This window comes from Aotus nancymaae, unplaced genomic scaffold, assembly GCF_030222135.1.
Source record: "Aotus nancymaae isolate 86718 unplaced genomic scaffold, 86718_ANA_hifiasm-v0.15.2.pri h1tg000025l, whole genome shotgun sequence".
Lineage (NCBI taxonomy): Eukaryota > Metazoa > Chordata > Mammalia > Primates > Aotidae > Aotus > Aotus nancymaae.
The window spans coordinates 6973329-6988464 of NW_026988438.1; the positions used below are offsets into that span (position 1 = coordinate 6973329).

General features: G+C 35.6%; 1 protein-coding gene across 1 annotated transcript in view; it reads right to left on the minus strand.

Annotated features, from left to right (window-relative positions):
* Nucleotides 1-15136, minus strand: part of SCIN (scinderin) — a 72161-nt gene that overhangs the window by 21495 nt on the left and 35530 nt on the right. Inside the window, exons 5-9 of the mRNA XM_012450728.2 lie at nt 8097-8189; nt 5850-5982; nt 5356-5444; nt 4411-4626; nt 2256-2377 (exon numbers count right to left, since the gene is read on the minus strand). Coding sequence (XP_012306151.2) covers nt 2256-2377; nt 4411-4626; nt 5356-5444; nt 5850-5982; nt 8097-8189 — 653 coding nt within the window. The remainder of the gene's footprint in view (nt 1-2255; nt 2378-4410; nt 4627-5355; nt 5445-5849; nt 5983-8096; nt 8190-15136) is intronic.

The window sequence follows — 15136 nt, forward strand, 5'->3', positions numbered from 1 at the left end:
GGTACAAATATTCAAACTATAGCAGAGCCTTTCACTAATAGCCTAGGAGGATGGCAGAGGGTCTGTATCTAATTATCCAAAGATCACTCAGCTTGATCTTACATAAAATCCTTTATAGTGCATTAAAAATACCTATTAATTATCTGCTTCTCATTACGTATAGGCTCCTGAAGGCACAGATTGTATTTTTTTTCCACCATTGTATCTCCAGAAATTAGCAGAATGTTTGGCACATAAAATGCTCAATAAACACTTTCAAATGATTTAAGAAATAGCACAATTTAAAACTTAAATTTAGTATTTAAAATTTGTAACCTGATTTATTCTATTTTAGTATGCCCACATAGGCATTTATATAGGTTGCAAATTGTTAATTTTTCAAAGCACTCTTTTGCATTACTTGTTTAGTCTTTTTTCATTTGATCTAAGTGCCACAATCAATTATGATTTTCAGATAATTAAGAGGAAGATAATGAAATAAAATGTAAAAGAAAAGCTAACTGGGACTAATTAATTTATCCCTATAAATGCCATGATTTTGTTGCGCAAACACTTTTCTGAATTAAAATTTTAGAAAAGGGAATTGCAAAATAAGGACATAACTACCTGGTATAGATACACTTGTGCCTTAAAGAGACCAATAGATTAAGATTTAAAATGTTGCTTTACCAGTTGTGACTTTGAGTTAAATTACTTAACCTGTTTAATCTCCCCTGTGCCACTTTTTTTTGGAAGAAAAAAAAAACAAGGAAAAGAAAACATCTGGCACGTTGCCAGCGAAAACATGCTGCCCACAAAAAGGTTGCTATTAAGATGCCATGTTAACTGCAGGGCTAAATAGCCAAATGCATTTTTCTTGGACAACATGTGGAGTGACTATAGGGTTAGAGATGAGCCTGAGTGCAGTGGTTCACATTGATGTGGTGATATAGATTAGAATTTCAGGAGTCCCCCCAGCTGACATTTTGATTTATTTAGTGTGGGTGAGGGCATTTGGAATTAAGAGAAATTGTCCAGGTTATTCCAGTAAACAGTCAGTGTGCTAAACCACTGCCTGGGGTGGTGCCTGTCAATCATGAAAGTGCGTATGAATTACTTGAGGTCCTTGCTAAAATGCAGGTTCTGCCTTAGTGGGTCAAAGGTGGGGCACGAGAGTCTACATTTCTAAGAGGCTCCCAGGAGATACTGATGCCTTGGGTTCCCAGACCACTCTTTCGGTATCATCCCATCTCCTGAAATTGGCTGGGCTCAAGGCACTGGACAGTGTACATGATCAGACTATAGGGATGGGTGCGACTCTGTCTTTGTGTGTGAGATTCACCAAAAAGAAATGTCACCATGTAAGCAGAGTACTGAATGCATGTATATTCTATACACCTATCACAGGTTATGATCACTATATAAGCAAAGGTAGGATCCTGCCCTGCCTTTGTACCTTACACCCACATTTCTCTGCTTGAAGATCTTTTTTGAGAATTATTTTCTTTTTTCCAGCCTTCTTAGCAATATTCTATTTTTACCTGATGTCACTTAACAACAAGTTAGAGAATTTCACATTATATAATTTGTCGCAGAATCCCTGTCCCTTGACATATCCCAGCATGGTGTATGCACATAAATTACCTGGTTAGACATTTGGTCATTTCCTCTTTGAGCAGGGCATTGGTATTTACTCTAAATTATTTAAGTAAATTTAGACTTCAGTTAACTCAAATTATCATGGAAAACCATATAAGATGAAAACATAATTGCATATTAATTTTTTCCATTATTATTGTGAATTTAATGGAAACAAAGAATAAGAATTGCATCAAATTGAGGTCTCAATGGAATCACAAATTGTATCTCCTAGAGGTTTTGCCATATTGCAACTTTGCAGTTCCAGTTAGGATGGACCTTGTGAATTTTAACAATAAGAAGACATGGTACCTGACACTTGCTGTTGCAGTGTTAGCCTGCACACAAGATGAGATATTCAATTATATATCTATTAGGAGAACATTACTGGTTTAGGATATCGAAACTTTTTTCCTAGTCTAGATAGCATGATTTTTATGTAACTTCTGCTACCTGTGGATGGCAGCTGCAAAACACAGTCAAAATCATGTTAAAAAAAAAAAGAAGTATATGCCTGCTATACAAATCTCACTGGGGTGATTATAGGATTATTCTACACCGTAAGGCATGGAATTGAATACCTTGGAGCAAAATCTGGCTCTTGTGGAACCTGAGATCTTTGCCAGATATAAACTTACCACGTGTAGATAATCTGTCCTCTGGGATAGGTGTAGAGTATGATGTAGCAGTCACCACCATAGAATTCACCATATGAGTTTTCGTCAACTTGGATCCTACCATTGTTTTCTACACGCCAAATCTGGAAGGAATGGAATATATACACCAAATTAAAATTTTCTTGATCTAATAATACTTCTCATAAGCTTTAAATAATTTTTGGTTCAAATCTGTTATTAAATAACTTTTAAATTTTTTTATAACTAGTTTACAAATCAAGCAAAGAAATTTTTTATTAATTTGCCAATTTACTGACATTTTAAGTGCTTTTATATTTCTTTTGCTTCCTCTACAGTATTAAGCTCAGTTCTGAGCCTGGTGATTAATTAATTAATTAACCTATTACTTGATCTACTAGTGGAAGTAAGATGACACACGAGTGAAATAAAAAAACTGCAAGATTCATCTTAGAAATATATCTCAACTTTATAGTAATTTTTTCCTTCAATTATGAAATAACATATATATTTTCTTCCCTATGCTTTAAGATAGGAGACTATTACTTTCCCAGGTAAGACTTGGTAGATTGTGACTAAATACTAAAGATGCTACAACAGACTGAATGCTTGAGTCCCTCCATGATTTATGGTGAAATCCTAACCCCCAGTGTGATTATATTAGGAGGTGGGAAATTTTGGAGATAATTAGGTCAGAAGGCTGGAGTCTTCATGACTGAAATTAGTGCCCTTATAATCAGAAGGCTCTCTAGCTCCTTTTCCACCACGTGAGGATGCAGCAAAAAGACAGTGGTCTATGATCCTGGAAGTGAACTGTCCACCAAACACTGAGCCCATCAAAACCTTGAGCTTGGACTTCCCAGACTCCAGAATGGTGAGAAGTAAATATTTTTAATTAAACCCCCTATATATATATGTTATATATATATATTATAATATATATATGTTATATATATATATTATAATATATATATGTTATATATATATATTATAATATATATATGTGTTATATATATATATGTTAAAATATGCATATACTTGAGACAGGGTCTTGCTCTGTTGCTCATGCTGGAGTGCAGTGGGGTGATCTTGGCTCACTGCAGTATCCACCTCTTAGACTCAAGTGATTCTCATGCCTCAGCCTTCCAAGTAGCTGGGACTATGGGTGAGCACCACTATGCCTAATTTTTGTGTTTTTAGTACAGGTGGGGTTTCACCATGTTGGCCAGGCTGATCTCGAACTCCTGGTCTCAAGTGATCTCCCCTGCCTTTCCCAGACCCCCAGCCTTAGCCTCCTAAAGTGCTGGGATTACAGGCATGAGCCAGGGCACCTGGTTGCCATTAAGATATTTTAAAAGGGAAAGTGACATCATCCAGTTCTCATTAACTCAGATGATTAAAGGGTGTGCCGAGAGTGAACAGATTTGAGTTCAGGAGAGTGAGTAAGAGATTTTTGGTAGTTTCTGTCTAAAGTGGAATAGACAACAAACTCAGTTTCAATGCTCCATAAATTGTGTGTGGTTTTTTTTTTTTTTTTTTTTTTTTTTGAGATGGAGTTTCGCTCTTGTTACCCAGGCTGGAGTGCAATGGCGCGATCTCGGCTCACCGCAACCTCTCTACTATTTGTTTAGTAGAGATGAAGTCTCACCATCTGGCCCAGGCTGCTTTTGAACTCCGTGGTCACAAGCAGCTCCCCCAGTTTTAAATTTTGTGACTTAGTAAACAGTCTTGGACCATCTTTATTACCAAGTAAAATTCACATTTTAAAATGTTTATAGTTTCCTGAAGTTACATTTCTTTTTTTTTTTTTTTTTGAGACGGAGTTTCACTCTTGTTACCCAGGCTGGAGTGCAATGGCACGATCAGCTCACCGAAACCCCCACCTCCTGGGTTCAGGCAATTCTTCTGCCTCAGCCTCCCGAGTAGCTGGGACTACAGGTGTGTGCCACCATGCCCAGCTAATTTTTGTATTTTCAGTACAGACAGGATTTCACCATGTTGACCGGGATGGTCTCGATCTCTTGACCTCGTGATCCACCCGCCTCAGCCTCCCAAAGCGCTGGGATTATAGGCGTGAGCCACCGCGCCCGGCCCTAAAGTTATATTTCTACATACAATGGCATTAATGCACTTGACGAAAACAAAAACAGGTAAATACCTCCACTTTGCCAGAACCGTCATCCACCATATTGTGCTGGGCTGCCATCTGCGGAGAATTGTGTAATTTTGAGGCATCAAATGGAATTTGTTTTATTCGAGCCACTTTCTCTGTGACATATACTTTCCCGAAGCCATCACTCTGATCTTTCTCTCTCCAGTCCTTAAAGAACTGTTTGAAGATTGGTGTTTCACCCCCTTCTGGAAGAACTTGAATCTGCAATTTAAGATAATAATAATAATAAACAGGAAAATAAGAAATTGAGGGAAAATATGAATCTGGCAGTGGAGACAGAACTAAGGAAATGAAACAGTTATCCTGGTTTAGCTATCAAGCTCATATAAACCAAAATTGCTTTTTCGCACAACTAAAGTAATTGCCACTGAATTTGAATATTTGAGAGAAGAATCAAGTTCTTTAATATGTTAGCCCTGCAGTAAAATTAACATTAGGTTCACAAGAGATCTGTGACCTGGAAGAAATTATTATCTCATTGTGTTACTTGTGCAGGGACATTAAAATGAGGAGAGTACATGAAGCTGAGAGATTCGGAAAGGAAAGGAGTAATTAGCCATGGTCTAAATTGATTTTGATGAAGACAAGTATCATCTGCATGTCAGGCCAAGTCTGCACAACTTGCTCTAAGGAATAATAACTCATAAGTGCTCTTAGCTAAATCTACTGTGGTTTACTATCTTGAATTAAAGACTGTGGAGGAAGTAAATGGGCAGCCCTATGGAAAGTCTGATGCGCAGTTTCTAAAAAAGTCTAACCTCTACACAGATAAAGAGGGACATGTGACACCAGATTGCAGCAGACAGGCAGGTGGAGAATCACTTCACATGCAGATGTCACTTTGAACCAAACTCTTTCATGAGGTTCATGGAGATGTCATGAGCTCCCATGTTTTCTATTTTTTTCTAGCCAGTTCATTTTCACACATACTTGGGTATTGCTGGAATAATTCATTTGCTGTAGAAATTCTTCAGCTGTCTTCATTGCAGCCTTCCTCTCCTGGGGATTAGCATCTTTACCTAAAATACAAGGTAAATTAAAGAGAAAGAACTTCAGAGAAGGAAGACATTCTATGAGAAATGCTTGTGTATCATAATAAATGTAATTATAATTTAATTTAAATACAGTAGTGAAAGAATAGCAGAATTTTCCTGGTATCTTAAACATATTTAACAATATGGGAAGAAATGTTATTTGTAAAACAATTCTTTTTATATTGCCCAAATGCTTTTTTTTAAACTCCATAATCCCTGGTACATGATGTTGGTAGGAGGAAAATGGCTGCATTTTATGTGAAAAATTTACAGATCAAGTCTTAATTGAAAGGTAGGTTTTTCAAAAAATCAAAAAAAATATTTTATTTACCCTTATAGAGGAAATATCTATAAATGTGAAATACAGCATTGTCAATGGAATTTTTTTACCTTTCCATACGAAAATTTGTTTTGCTGCCCCGTGGTCCAAAATAAAGCATTCTTCAGAAAGCAGCATTGCCATTGAGAAGGGGTTTTCTTTTGCCACCACAGTCACTTTCATGGAACCACTTGCATCTGAAACCTAATATAAACACCATGAGTTCCATGTTTTCATTTGGGGATGATAAGGATGTTCTATAATTAGATTATGGTGATGATTGTACAACTCGGTAAATATAATGAAATAAAAATCATTGAATTTTACACTTTAAATGTATGAATTTTATGATATATAAATTATATCTCAATAAGGCTTTTTAAAAGAAAATAGAAATAATCCACAAGACTAATTATACTCAATTTTTTAAAAGTCCTTTGGGGTAAAGGAACTATAAATAAAAAGTTAAGTGTTGACGCTGTACCTAAAATAGCAGAAAAGAGTAGTGATAATAATAACGGCTGAGGTCCATTCAGATGCTCTTATGTCCTAAGCACCATGTAATTAACTTTACATGATTAGTTCTGGTGCATTTTAAAGCAATCATTTCAAGGTAATAATCTTGAAATCATTATATACACACAAGAAGATGAAGTTTAAACATTCATTCAGTCAACATTTACTATCTACTATATGCCAGGCACTTTGCTAAGGAAGGTATTGGTACAGTTTATGCATAAAGATTTTTTTCAGCATAGGTCCTGAAATTTCAGTACCCTTTGTATAAATTATCAAAGTGAATTTCTTCTGTCACATTTGGAAATGACTACAGAATATTAAAACAAAATTTTAAGTGGTCTTACAAAATTGAAAATGAGATTAATGTGCAGGTTAGAATTTACTGGTTTCAAAGTCCAGCTTGGAGGCTATAGTTTAGTTACCTATTATACAGATTCCAGAGCCCTCCCTTGATCAGTGGTGGAGTTTTGCAGGACCAGGGTGGAGTCTAAATTCTGTAGTTTTAGAAAGTGCCCCAGGTGATTCTGCTTCCAAGCCTTGTAAAGAAACCCAAATTATTTTCAAAGGAACTTTACGCTTTATATTCATGTAATACAGCATAGTTCCACTAGAGGAAACTAGGCTTCAGGATGAATACTTTCCCATTTGAAAATACTTGTTTAGTTCATAATGCTGTCCAAGAGGGAGGACAGTTTTGATTGATGATGTGAAATAAAAGATATCTGTTGGGCTGTTGAAAATGAGTTTTAGAAATAGTAATTTTTAAAAGCAGTCACAAAATATTTAGATAACACTTTCTGTATGGCTCATATTAAAATTATCAGTATTTAGCAGAAATGGTAACCATATTTCCTTTTACATCTAGGAAGAAAAAAATCCACTTCTTCATTATGAAAAGGAAGTTACACTGCACAAGTTATTAATTTGGTCTTCATGTAAAATCACAGAGTTTCCAAGCCAAAAATCCCTTAAAGATCAGCAAATACAGTTTCTTGCTGTTATAAATGAGAAAATGACTAAATTCTGCATGGAATTTACAATCTGCTCCAAATCACATGCTTAGAAAGTTGCAAGGGAGGGAACACTTGAATACCATTGTGGCAGTCTCCTTAAGTGGAGTTTCTTGCAGCTTTTGTTACCCTCAACAGAAAAAACAAACAAAAAATAAACAACCATAGAGTTGGAAGGAAACTACTTTCTTTTTTGTGTGTGTAGATAAGAATCCTAAGACCCAGAATGGTTATGTCCTGCGAAAAGTCATGCTGCTAATCGTGTGCCATAGAGCTGATACAGAAGTAGGTATGTCAATACCCAGAACAGAACTGTTTTTACCCGGTTTTCCTCCAGCTGTTTCATTTGGTAGCTCAGTCCTCCTATAACAAAGACTCCTTCGTTATGGCTAAAGACAATGTTTTAAATAGGGCGAAGACTTTATATTCTTATCAAGAATTTCTAAGAAAAAGCTTATAAAATATTTTTACTCCATAAAGTAAACACTGTATTGAGTACTATATATCAAACAAAACATTGCTGCAAACTAGTACAACAACAATATAGAATTTTATGTAAGTCACAGCAATAAGTTCACATACTTGTTTTTTTTTAATAAAAATAACAAAGTATTAAAACTTAATTTAAAAAAATTTACAATAGCAAAGAACTGATTCTATCTACACATTTCTCTTGGAGGACAATGAGGAGAGTTCTTAATTGCAGCAAAGGGAATATCTTCCAATACAGGCCTCCCTAGCTACATCCAGTCCTGTAGAAACAATAAAATTTGGTTACAGTGAACTCACCATGTATAGTTTAGCCATTTTCCTGTTACTTATGTCTGCTACAGTGTCATCATCATCGCCTCCATCTGGAAGCTCCGGCTTTTTTCCTAAGACCTGGAAAAAGTAAACAGTGGATGCACAGATAAAGACCGCCCATTAAAGGATGCAGAGTTAGAAAAATAGTAAACCATCTTATATTTATAAAGACATGGATTATAAAATATTTGCAATTAAAATGACCAGACTCAAACACTTCTCATTAATTCATACAAGGTAGTCCTTTTCATATGGGTCAAATCAATCAATTGCATTAAGTAAACGAGCACTGAATTTGCTGGTGATATGAATTTCCAAGAAAGGAAAATCCTAAATTTGAAAGCCTTGGCGTCCATATTACTGAAAACTAGAAGGAATTAATTAAAATTTGAGCTCTATCTTCAGCTCTGCAGCAGAATGTCTTCTATGACCTGTGCTTCTAGAAATAATCTCTTTTATTAGTTTATTATAATAAATACTTGGATGAAAATTACTATTTGGGGGTAAAATGTTATTATAATTATTGACATATAGAATAAAGTGCAAGCTGTTGATCGCCCAAATCATGTATTGTTTTCTGCTGTATCCTTGGCACTTGGAACAGTGCTTAGGACATAGTATATGCTCAGTAAGTATTTGTCAAATTAATGAATAAATGTATTTGTCTATTCTGTGCATATGTGATGCAATCCAAAAGTCCAAGTAAAGTGTTTGGTAGAACATACATTTGAATCTGCTTTGAATTTCTTTATATTAATATAAAAATATGTCTACAAGTACCTTAATTAATTTATTAATTAACACAAACACCATAGAATGTTAAGGACAGCATTCAAATAGAAATTTATTCTAAATAATTTAATTTTATGATGTAGATATAAGTTCAAGTTTAGAAAATGCAAAGGTGTTCATTTAGATACAACAAATATTTAACACACAATGAGTTCCTTGCATAATGTGTTTTATATTCATTATTCTTTACAATATATTACATAAAAATATGTAGTGCAAAATACCAGAAAACAATAAAAATGTACATAGATCTATTCCTTTTGTCCTCTGAGAACATGCCCATCTTTGTATTTATACTATGATTAATAAAATGTTTTAATTATTGTACATGCTAAATGTACATGATTGTAATACAGTTTTTCTTTTTTACTAAAAGGATCAAGCAAAAAAACTAAAACACTTGTGATGAAAAGCTTTTTTAAAAAAACACATTTTTGCTAGAAGAATGTATAGCTTGTAAGAGCCATCAAACATCTTCTCACAGATACTTTTCTAATTCTTCTCCAACAAAGGCAGTAGTTTGGAATAAACAGTTTGTGTTAAGGGCATATCTAATACTAGGAAACCTCCCAGTGGGTGGAACCAGTCCAGGATTTGAGCACAGTCTAACTTTTAATTTTCAGACCGCAGTTCAGACCTCCCTTTCAGCCAGGCATCTTAATTAGCTTCTCAAAGGACTGCAGCATAGTTGGGAATTGAACCCAGGGGATTTTGCGAAAACAGGCTTAACTCCAGGGGTAGAGAAATGCTGTATATTGTCAGGTATCATCTCTAAGGATCACTTTAAAATTGAGTTCAACTAAGCATTTATCAAATACTTGAAGTCACTGGGGTATATAAATGAATATCTAACCACATTGTCCAGCGCTTAAGGACACATCTGGCGTAGAAAGAGCAACATAATTAAATATGTTCACTTTATCAACATACATTTTGATCTTTGATATAAACTGTAAATACAGCTTGGAGGATCATGCCTGAATGTAAAGCATTTTCATTTTCAGTTGCTCACATGATTGGCATTTAGCTCATGTAATACTTTGTATGTGAAATAACATATATTTTAAGAATTTAACAGGGTAAAAGCACAGAGAAGCCTTGTTTGAGGATGTTACATAAAAATTTTGTCTATTGTTCTAGCCAAGATTTATCATGCAAGTTTGGAGCACCTCTTTCTTTCAATCATTTTCTGTAAGTTTCTATGTAAAAGTATTGCCATCATCTAAATACTCCAGACCAAACTTATTTTCTACAAAACTAACCACTCTTAATTCTCCATTTGTGTTAATGTATCTCTATTGGCTCCTCTTTATATGGACTTAAAATCATGTGGTCAGTTTTAAATACTTCCTTTCCTCCACTTTGAGCCTCCTACCCACTTAGTCATTGTTATTATTTCTAATGATAATGATTAGTCACTGATTCCTGTCTATTCCTTTATTCAGACCCTAGTGAACGGCCCCATTCTTCTTGTTATGGGTAATAGCTCCTGCCAATTCCACTTCCCTTCAGCGTCACCTCATCTTTTCATCCTAAAAGTTATCCTGGACACTGGCTGCAAGGCCCCTCATTTCACATTACTCCTGTGTTGTAGGAATATGACTCTAGATCAAGGAAATCTTGTCATTTGCAACAACATGGATGAACCTATTATGTATTACCCTAAGTGAAATAAGCCAGACACAGAAAGATAAACAATGCACAATCTCATTAATATGTGGAATCCAAAATAGTCTAATTCATAGAAATAGAGTGGTAGAATGGTGATTGTCAGGAGCTGAAAAATAGAGGAAATGGGGTAATGTTGGTGAAAGAACTCAAACTTTTAGGTATAAGATAAATAAGTTTTGGAGACAATGTACAGTATGATGGTTATAGTTATTAATATATTTTATACTTGAAACTTATTGAGAGAAGATATTAAAATACTTTCATCATACAATGTGAGGTGACAGATGTTAATTATCTTGATTGTGGTAATCATTTCACAACTTCAACATCTATCAAAATAACACAATATCACAAACTTTGTTAATTATACCTTTATAAAGCTGGAAAACATTTAAAAATTTCATTTTAAATTACTAAAAAATAAAAAAGATTTATATTTAACAACTGCTACAGTGGTTCTTAAACTTCAGTGTACTCAAGGAACACCTGTGTAACTTTGTAAAATACAGATTCTCAACTACCAACCATTAACAGGCTGGCAGTTGAGAATACTGGCAATATTAACAGAGTCAATAAACAGGTCTATGGTGAGGGCCAGGAAGCAGCAATGTAGATTATTCTGAATTGGGTGATCCCACTGACCCAAAACTTCTGTCTGAATCCCAAGTCCCCTTCAGATGCTGAATGTCATCTACCCTGCCTTATTTCTCAGCATTCCCTACTTTGTACCCTCCTCTAATCAAGCTGACATCCTCAGTGTTCCCCGTGGAAGCTATGCCCAGTCTTTCCCCAGGGCTTTACCTAAGGCTGCATGTAATTTCTGCCTACATTGACTGCGTGTGGCAGAAGCAAAACTGAATTATTATTCTTTAGTTGATTCAGTTACTTATGATTAATACAGTAATAGTGCTTGTTGATTGTCTACCATGACATGGTAGACATAAAAGGTTGAAGTGATATGTTTGTTTAGTAACATAAAATGGAAATGTTTTACAACGTAAGGCACTACTCCCAAATATTAAAGAGGTTGGAAATTTGTGAAATACAATTTTGTTCTCTGCTTAGACATTCTTTTCTGCTACTCACTCTTTACCTTCAATGAGTGTTCAATTCAAAATAAGTCAGAAGAAATTTATATTAAATAATTACAACAAATAAACAATTCTAGCTTCAGATTAATAGTCTCCTAGCTTCAGAATTTCTAGGTTCTCAAGACCTGTCTCAAGATCACCCTTGTTGTTTGTTTAATTCTCTCCCTACTATGATCCAAGGTGAACTTTTCTTTTAAAACTTAAGCAGACCTATGTGGAAATTAGTACTTTTAGAAAGAAGGACCAGGCAGCTAAGAAACAATTGCTATACTGTTTTACCCTCTTAATCCTTAGTTTTTCACAGCATGTACATCTATTCTATTTATTTATTTTACCTTTTAGCCAGCTCTACCTACTTTGGATAAACAATTCCAACATTTACACTGGCTTGTTCTCAAGATGTGGTTTCTATTCTTTATACAAAAACGTCAAAATGTTTGGCCACTTTAGAATAAATGTTTGTAATGCATCATAAGAAAACAATGATGATCCATGACCTGGAAGGACCATACATAACTCAAAGCTACATATCACTGGATGAAAATGTGCCAAGTTGGTGCCAAGTCCTAAAGACATTTAGCATTGAGGGCCTTATGTTCTCCCAGCAAACTCTGAGGGATAGGCAAGACCTGTATCATGAGTACTTCAACCTGATAGATGAAGAAAATGAGACTAAAGAAAGTTAGGAGTTTTGCCTTAGATCCGTGTCTCATAAATATTAAAGCAAATATGTAAACCCCATGCCTTCCAACTTCTACTTCAAAGCTCTTTATATAGAAATGAGGCATCTCATTTTTCTCACCTTAATCATTGTAGGGTAGATGGCTCTGCTTTTATTTTCACTAAAAACAGAATCATCTCACAGGTTCCAAGAATGAACATTTTAATTACTAAGTAAATTCTGTATCTTACTTCCTTTCCTTAACTGAAAAGCAATCAGTAGACTGCAACATATGGAGCATAGAAATAAATTGTAAGAGTGAAGCAAATCCTGGTTGTTATGGTATATGTACATAAAATGCCTTAGGTGAGACAAATATTTGATAATAGGGAAGATCCACAGAGATATAAAATGACTGGTGATTCTGAGGAAAGCTGTGGTCTGTTTAGCCAGCTCCACCCTAGATATGAGATTCCAGCATTCACTCTATTGTTCTCTCTGTGATGGGGTTCCCTGCCTCAAAAATACCTCTACCCTTTATTCATAAATAAAATAGAGGGTGATTAAAGAGTGGGTGAAGGTATTTTAAAGGAAGGAAAGCATGTGATACACATATTTGGATGAAAAGACAAAGTGAATTGGGCCCTCTGCAAAAGGCTTAACTCTAGCGCAGTTCTGTCCTGTAGAAATTTCTGCAACGATGAAATTTTCTGTATCTGTGCTGTCCAACACAGTTCTCACTAGCCATTTGTAGCTACTGAGTACCTGAAATGTGGCTAGTGTGACCGAGTAACTGAATTTTTGTGTTTAATTTTCATAAATTTAAATGTAAACTTAGTCACTCATGTCTTGAGGATGCCAGACAGATAGTGCAGCTCTAGAGGCCTCAGGGAATGCTGTGGCATTGGGGAACTTATCATGAGGCAGGACTGATCTTCAGTATTCTTGTAATATCAGCTTAGTAGAGGATAAATGTACAAGTGTCAAACTCACAAGAAAGTTACCCCACAAGTTACTATAATATGGAAAGTTACCTTACAAGTTACCATAACACAGAAAGCAAAATCACAAGTTATTAAAAGACATAAGCCAGAATGCCATCTTATTGAATAAGGGCAGTTGTTTTCACTGGCTGCATATTAGAACCATCTGGGCTGATATAAAAAAGAATGCCAGTGTCTGAATCCAACCTCTAGAAATTCTGATTTATTTATTCTGATAGAAGCCCATGCATTGTATATTTTAAAAGCCTTCTGGGCCTGGTTTGGTGATGGGATTCAAGTGCTCAGGGGCATCAGCTTTGCTAGCTTGGTTTATCTACCTCAACCATTGGGATAGGTCTGCCAAACATTTCTGAGGTTCACATTAGCTTGCTAGAACACATCTCCCCTGGACAAATTATTAGGGCCTGGTGGTCTGGGAGCTGCTTTGGGGCAAATCTCAGGTATTAAGATTTTAGGACATTTGCCTTCTCTAGATATCACCTAACCTTTTTCCCTAAGGCTTCAAACCCACTTTGGACCTTTCTGTCTGATCAGTGCTTGAATGAATACTTGCAAAATTTGCCTTTGGGGTTCCTAATTTCTATGCATTTCTCCCTGTCTTTTTGGTACCTCCCTTCATTTGGCAGGATCAGGCAGGCAGAACTGGATGGAGCCACTACTAAGAGTCTCTGCAATCTTGTTTCCACATTTAAAATGGTGTAATAAATAATACAACTCAATTATTACGTGATTATTACTCTGACTTAGAGCCTGTATCCTTTCTTCATCTTTATATATGCAGAGTCAAATCTTGCCCTGGTCAAAGCATTTTTCTTTCTGTCTTATATGACCCTGCATATTACGGGACTAATCCTTTGCATACCACTGGCCTTTTGCTACACACCGCCTCAGGGACTTACACTTTATTATTGGTTCATGTATTGATCTAATGATTTTATAAAGCAGTCTATAGCTCTTGGTAATGTACCTTTGTCAAAATCTTATATCTTAGATTTAAACTACAAATTGAATATAGATCTGTATGTCCCTCTCCAGGCAAAACCTAGAGAAAAGTCTTTTATGCAGTCAACAAAAGAATAGGCGATTATGCTGAGAAGAAATACGATATAGTAATCTCTTCCTTTCATTGAAGTTTCTCCACAATGGTGGTGTCTATGATGTCATTAGTCCTTGATTAGAAACTAATTATCTGATCCTCCTATGTGTTTCCATCATATTTTCCCATATAGTCTTGTATACATGACCATACTTTGGTGAGGCAAGATGTATCTGTTATGTAAGGTTTATTTGTGGAATATCTATAATATTCCAGCTCTGTGGGAAAGAGCTGAACCTACAATGGTTAACAGGTTAGCTTTGATCCCTGCTTTAGGTGAACTGACCTTCAGTGCAGTGTTTTAGCTGTTTGGAATTGCTGTAACAGAATACCACAGACTAGGCAATCTATAAAGAAAATAAATTTATTTCCCACATTCTGAAGTCCAGTATCAAGGTACCAGAATCTGGTGAGGCCTTCTTGCTACCTCGTCTCATGGTGTAAGGAAGAAAGGCAAGAGAATGTGGAGACCAAGAGAGCAAGAAGGGGCCAAACTCACTTTTTCATAATAATAAACCCACTCTCATGAGAAAAAACCTACTTCTGCAATAATGATGTCAAACTATTCATGAGGGCTCTAATCATCTCTTACTAGGTCCCATCTCCCAAAACCGCTGGGTCCATAAAGGACCGTTCTCCTCCTCTCATGGCTGGTGCTTCACCACGGTGTCTCTGGTAACATTATTAGTCTCAGTAACTTCTTGCTTATT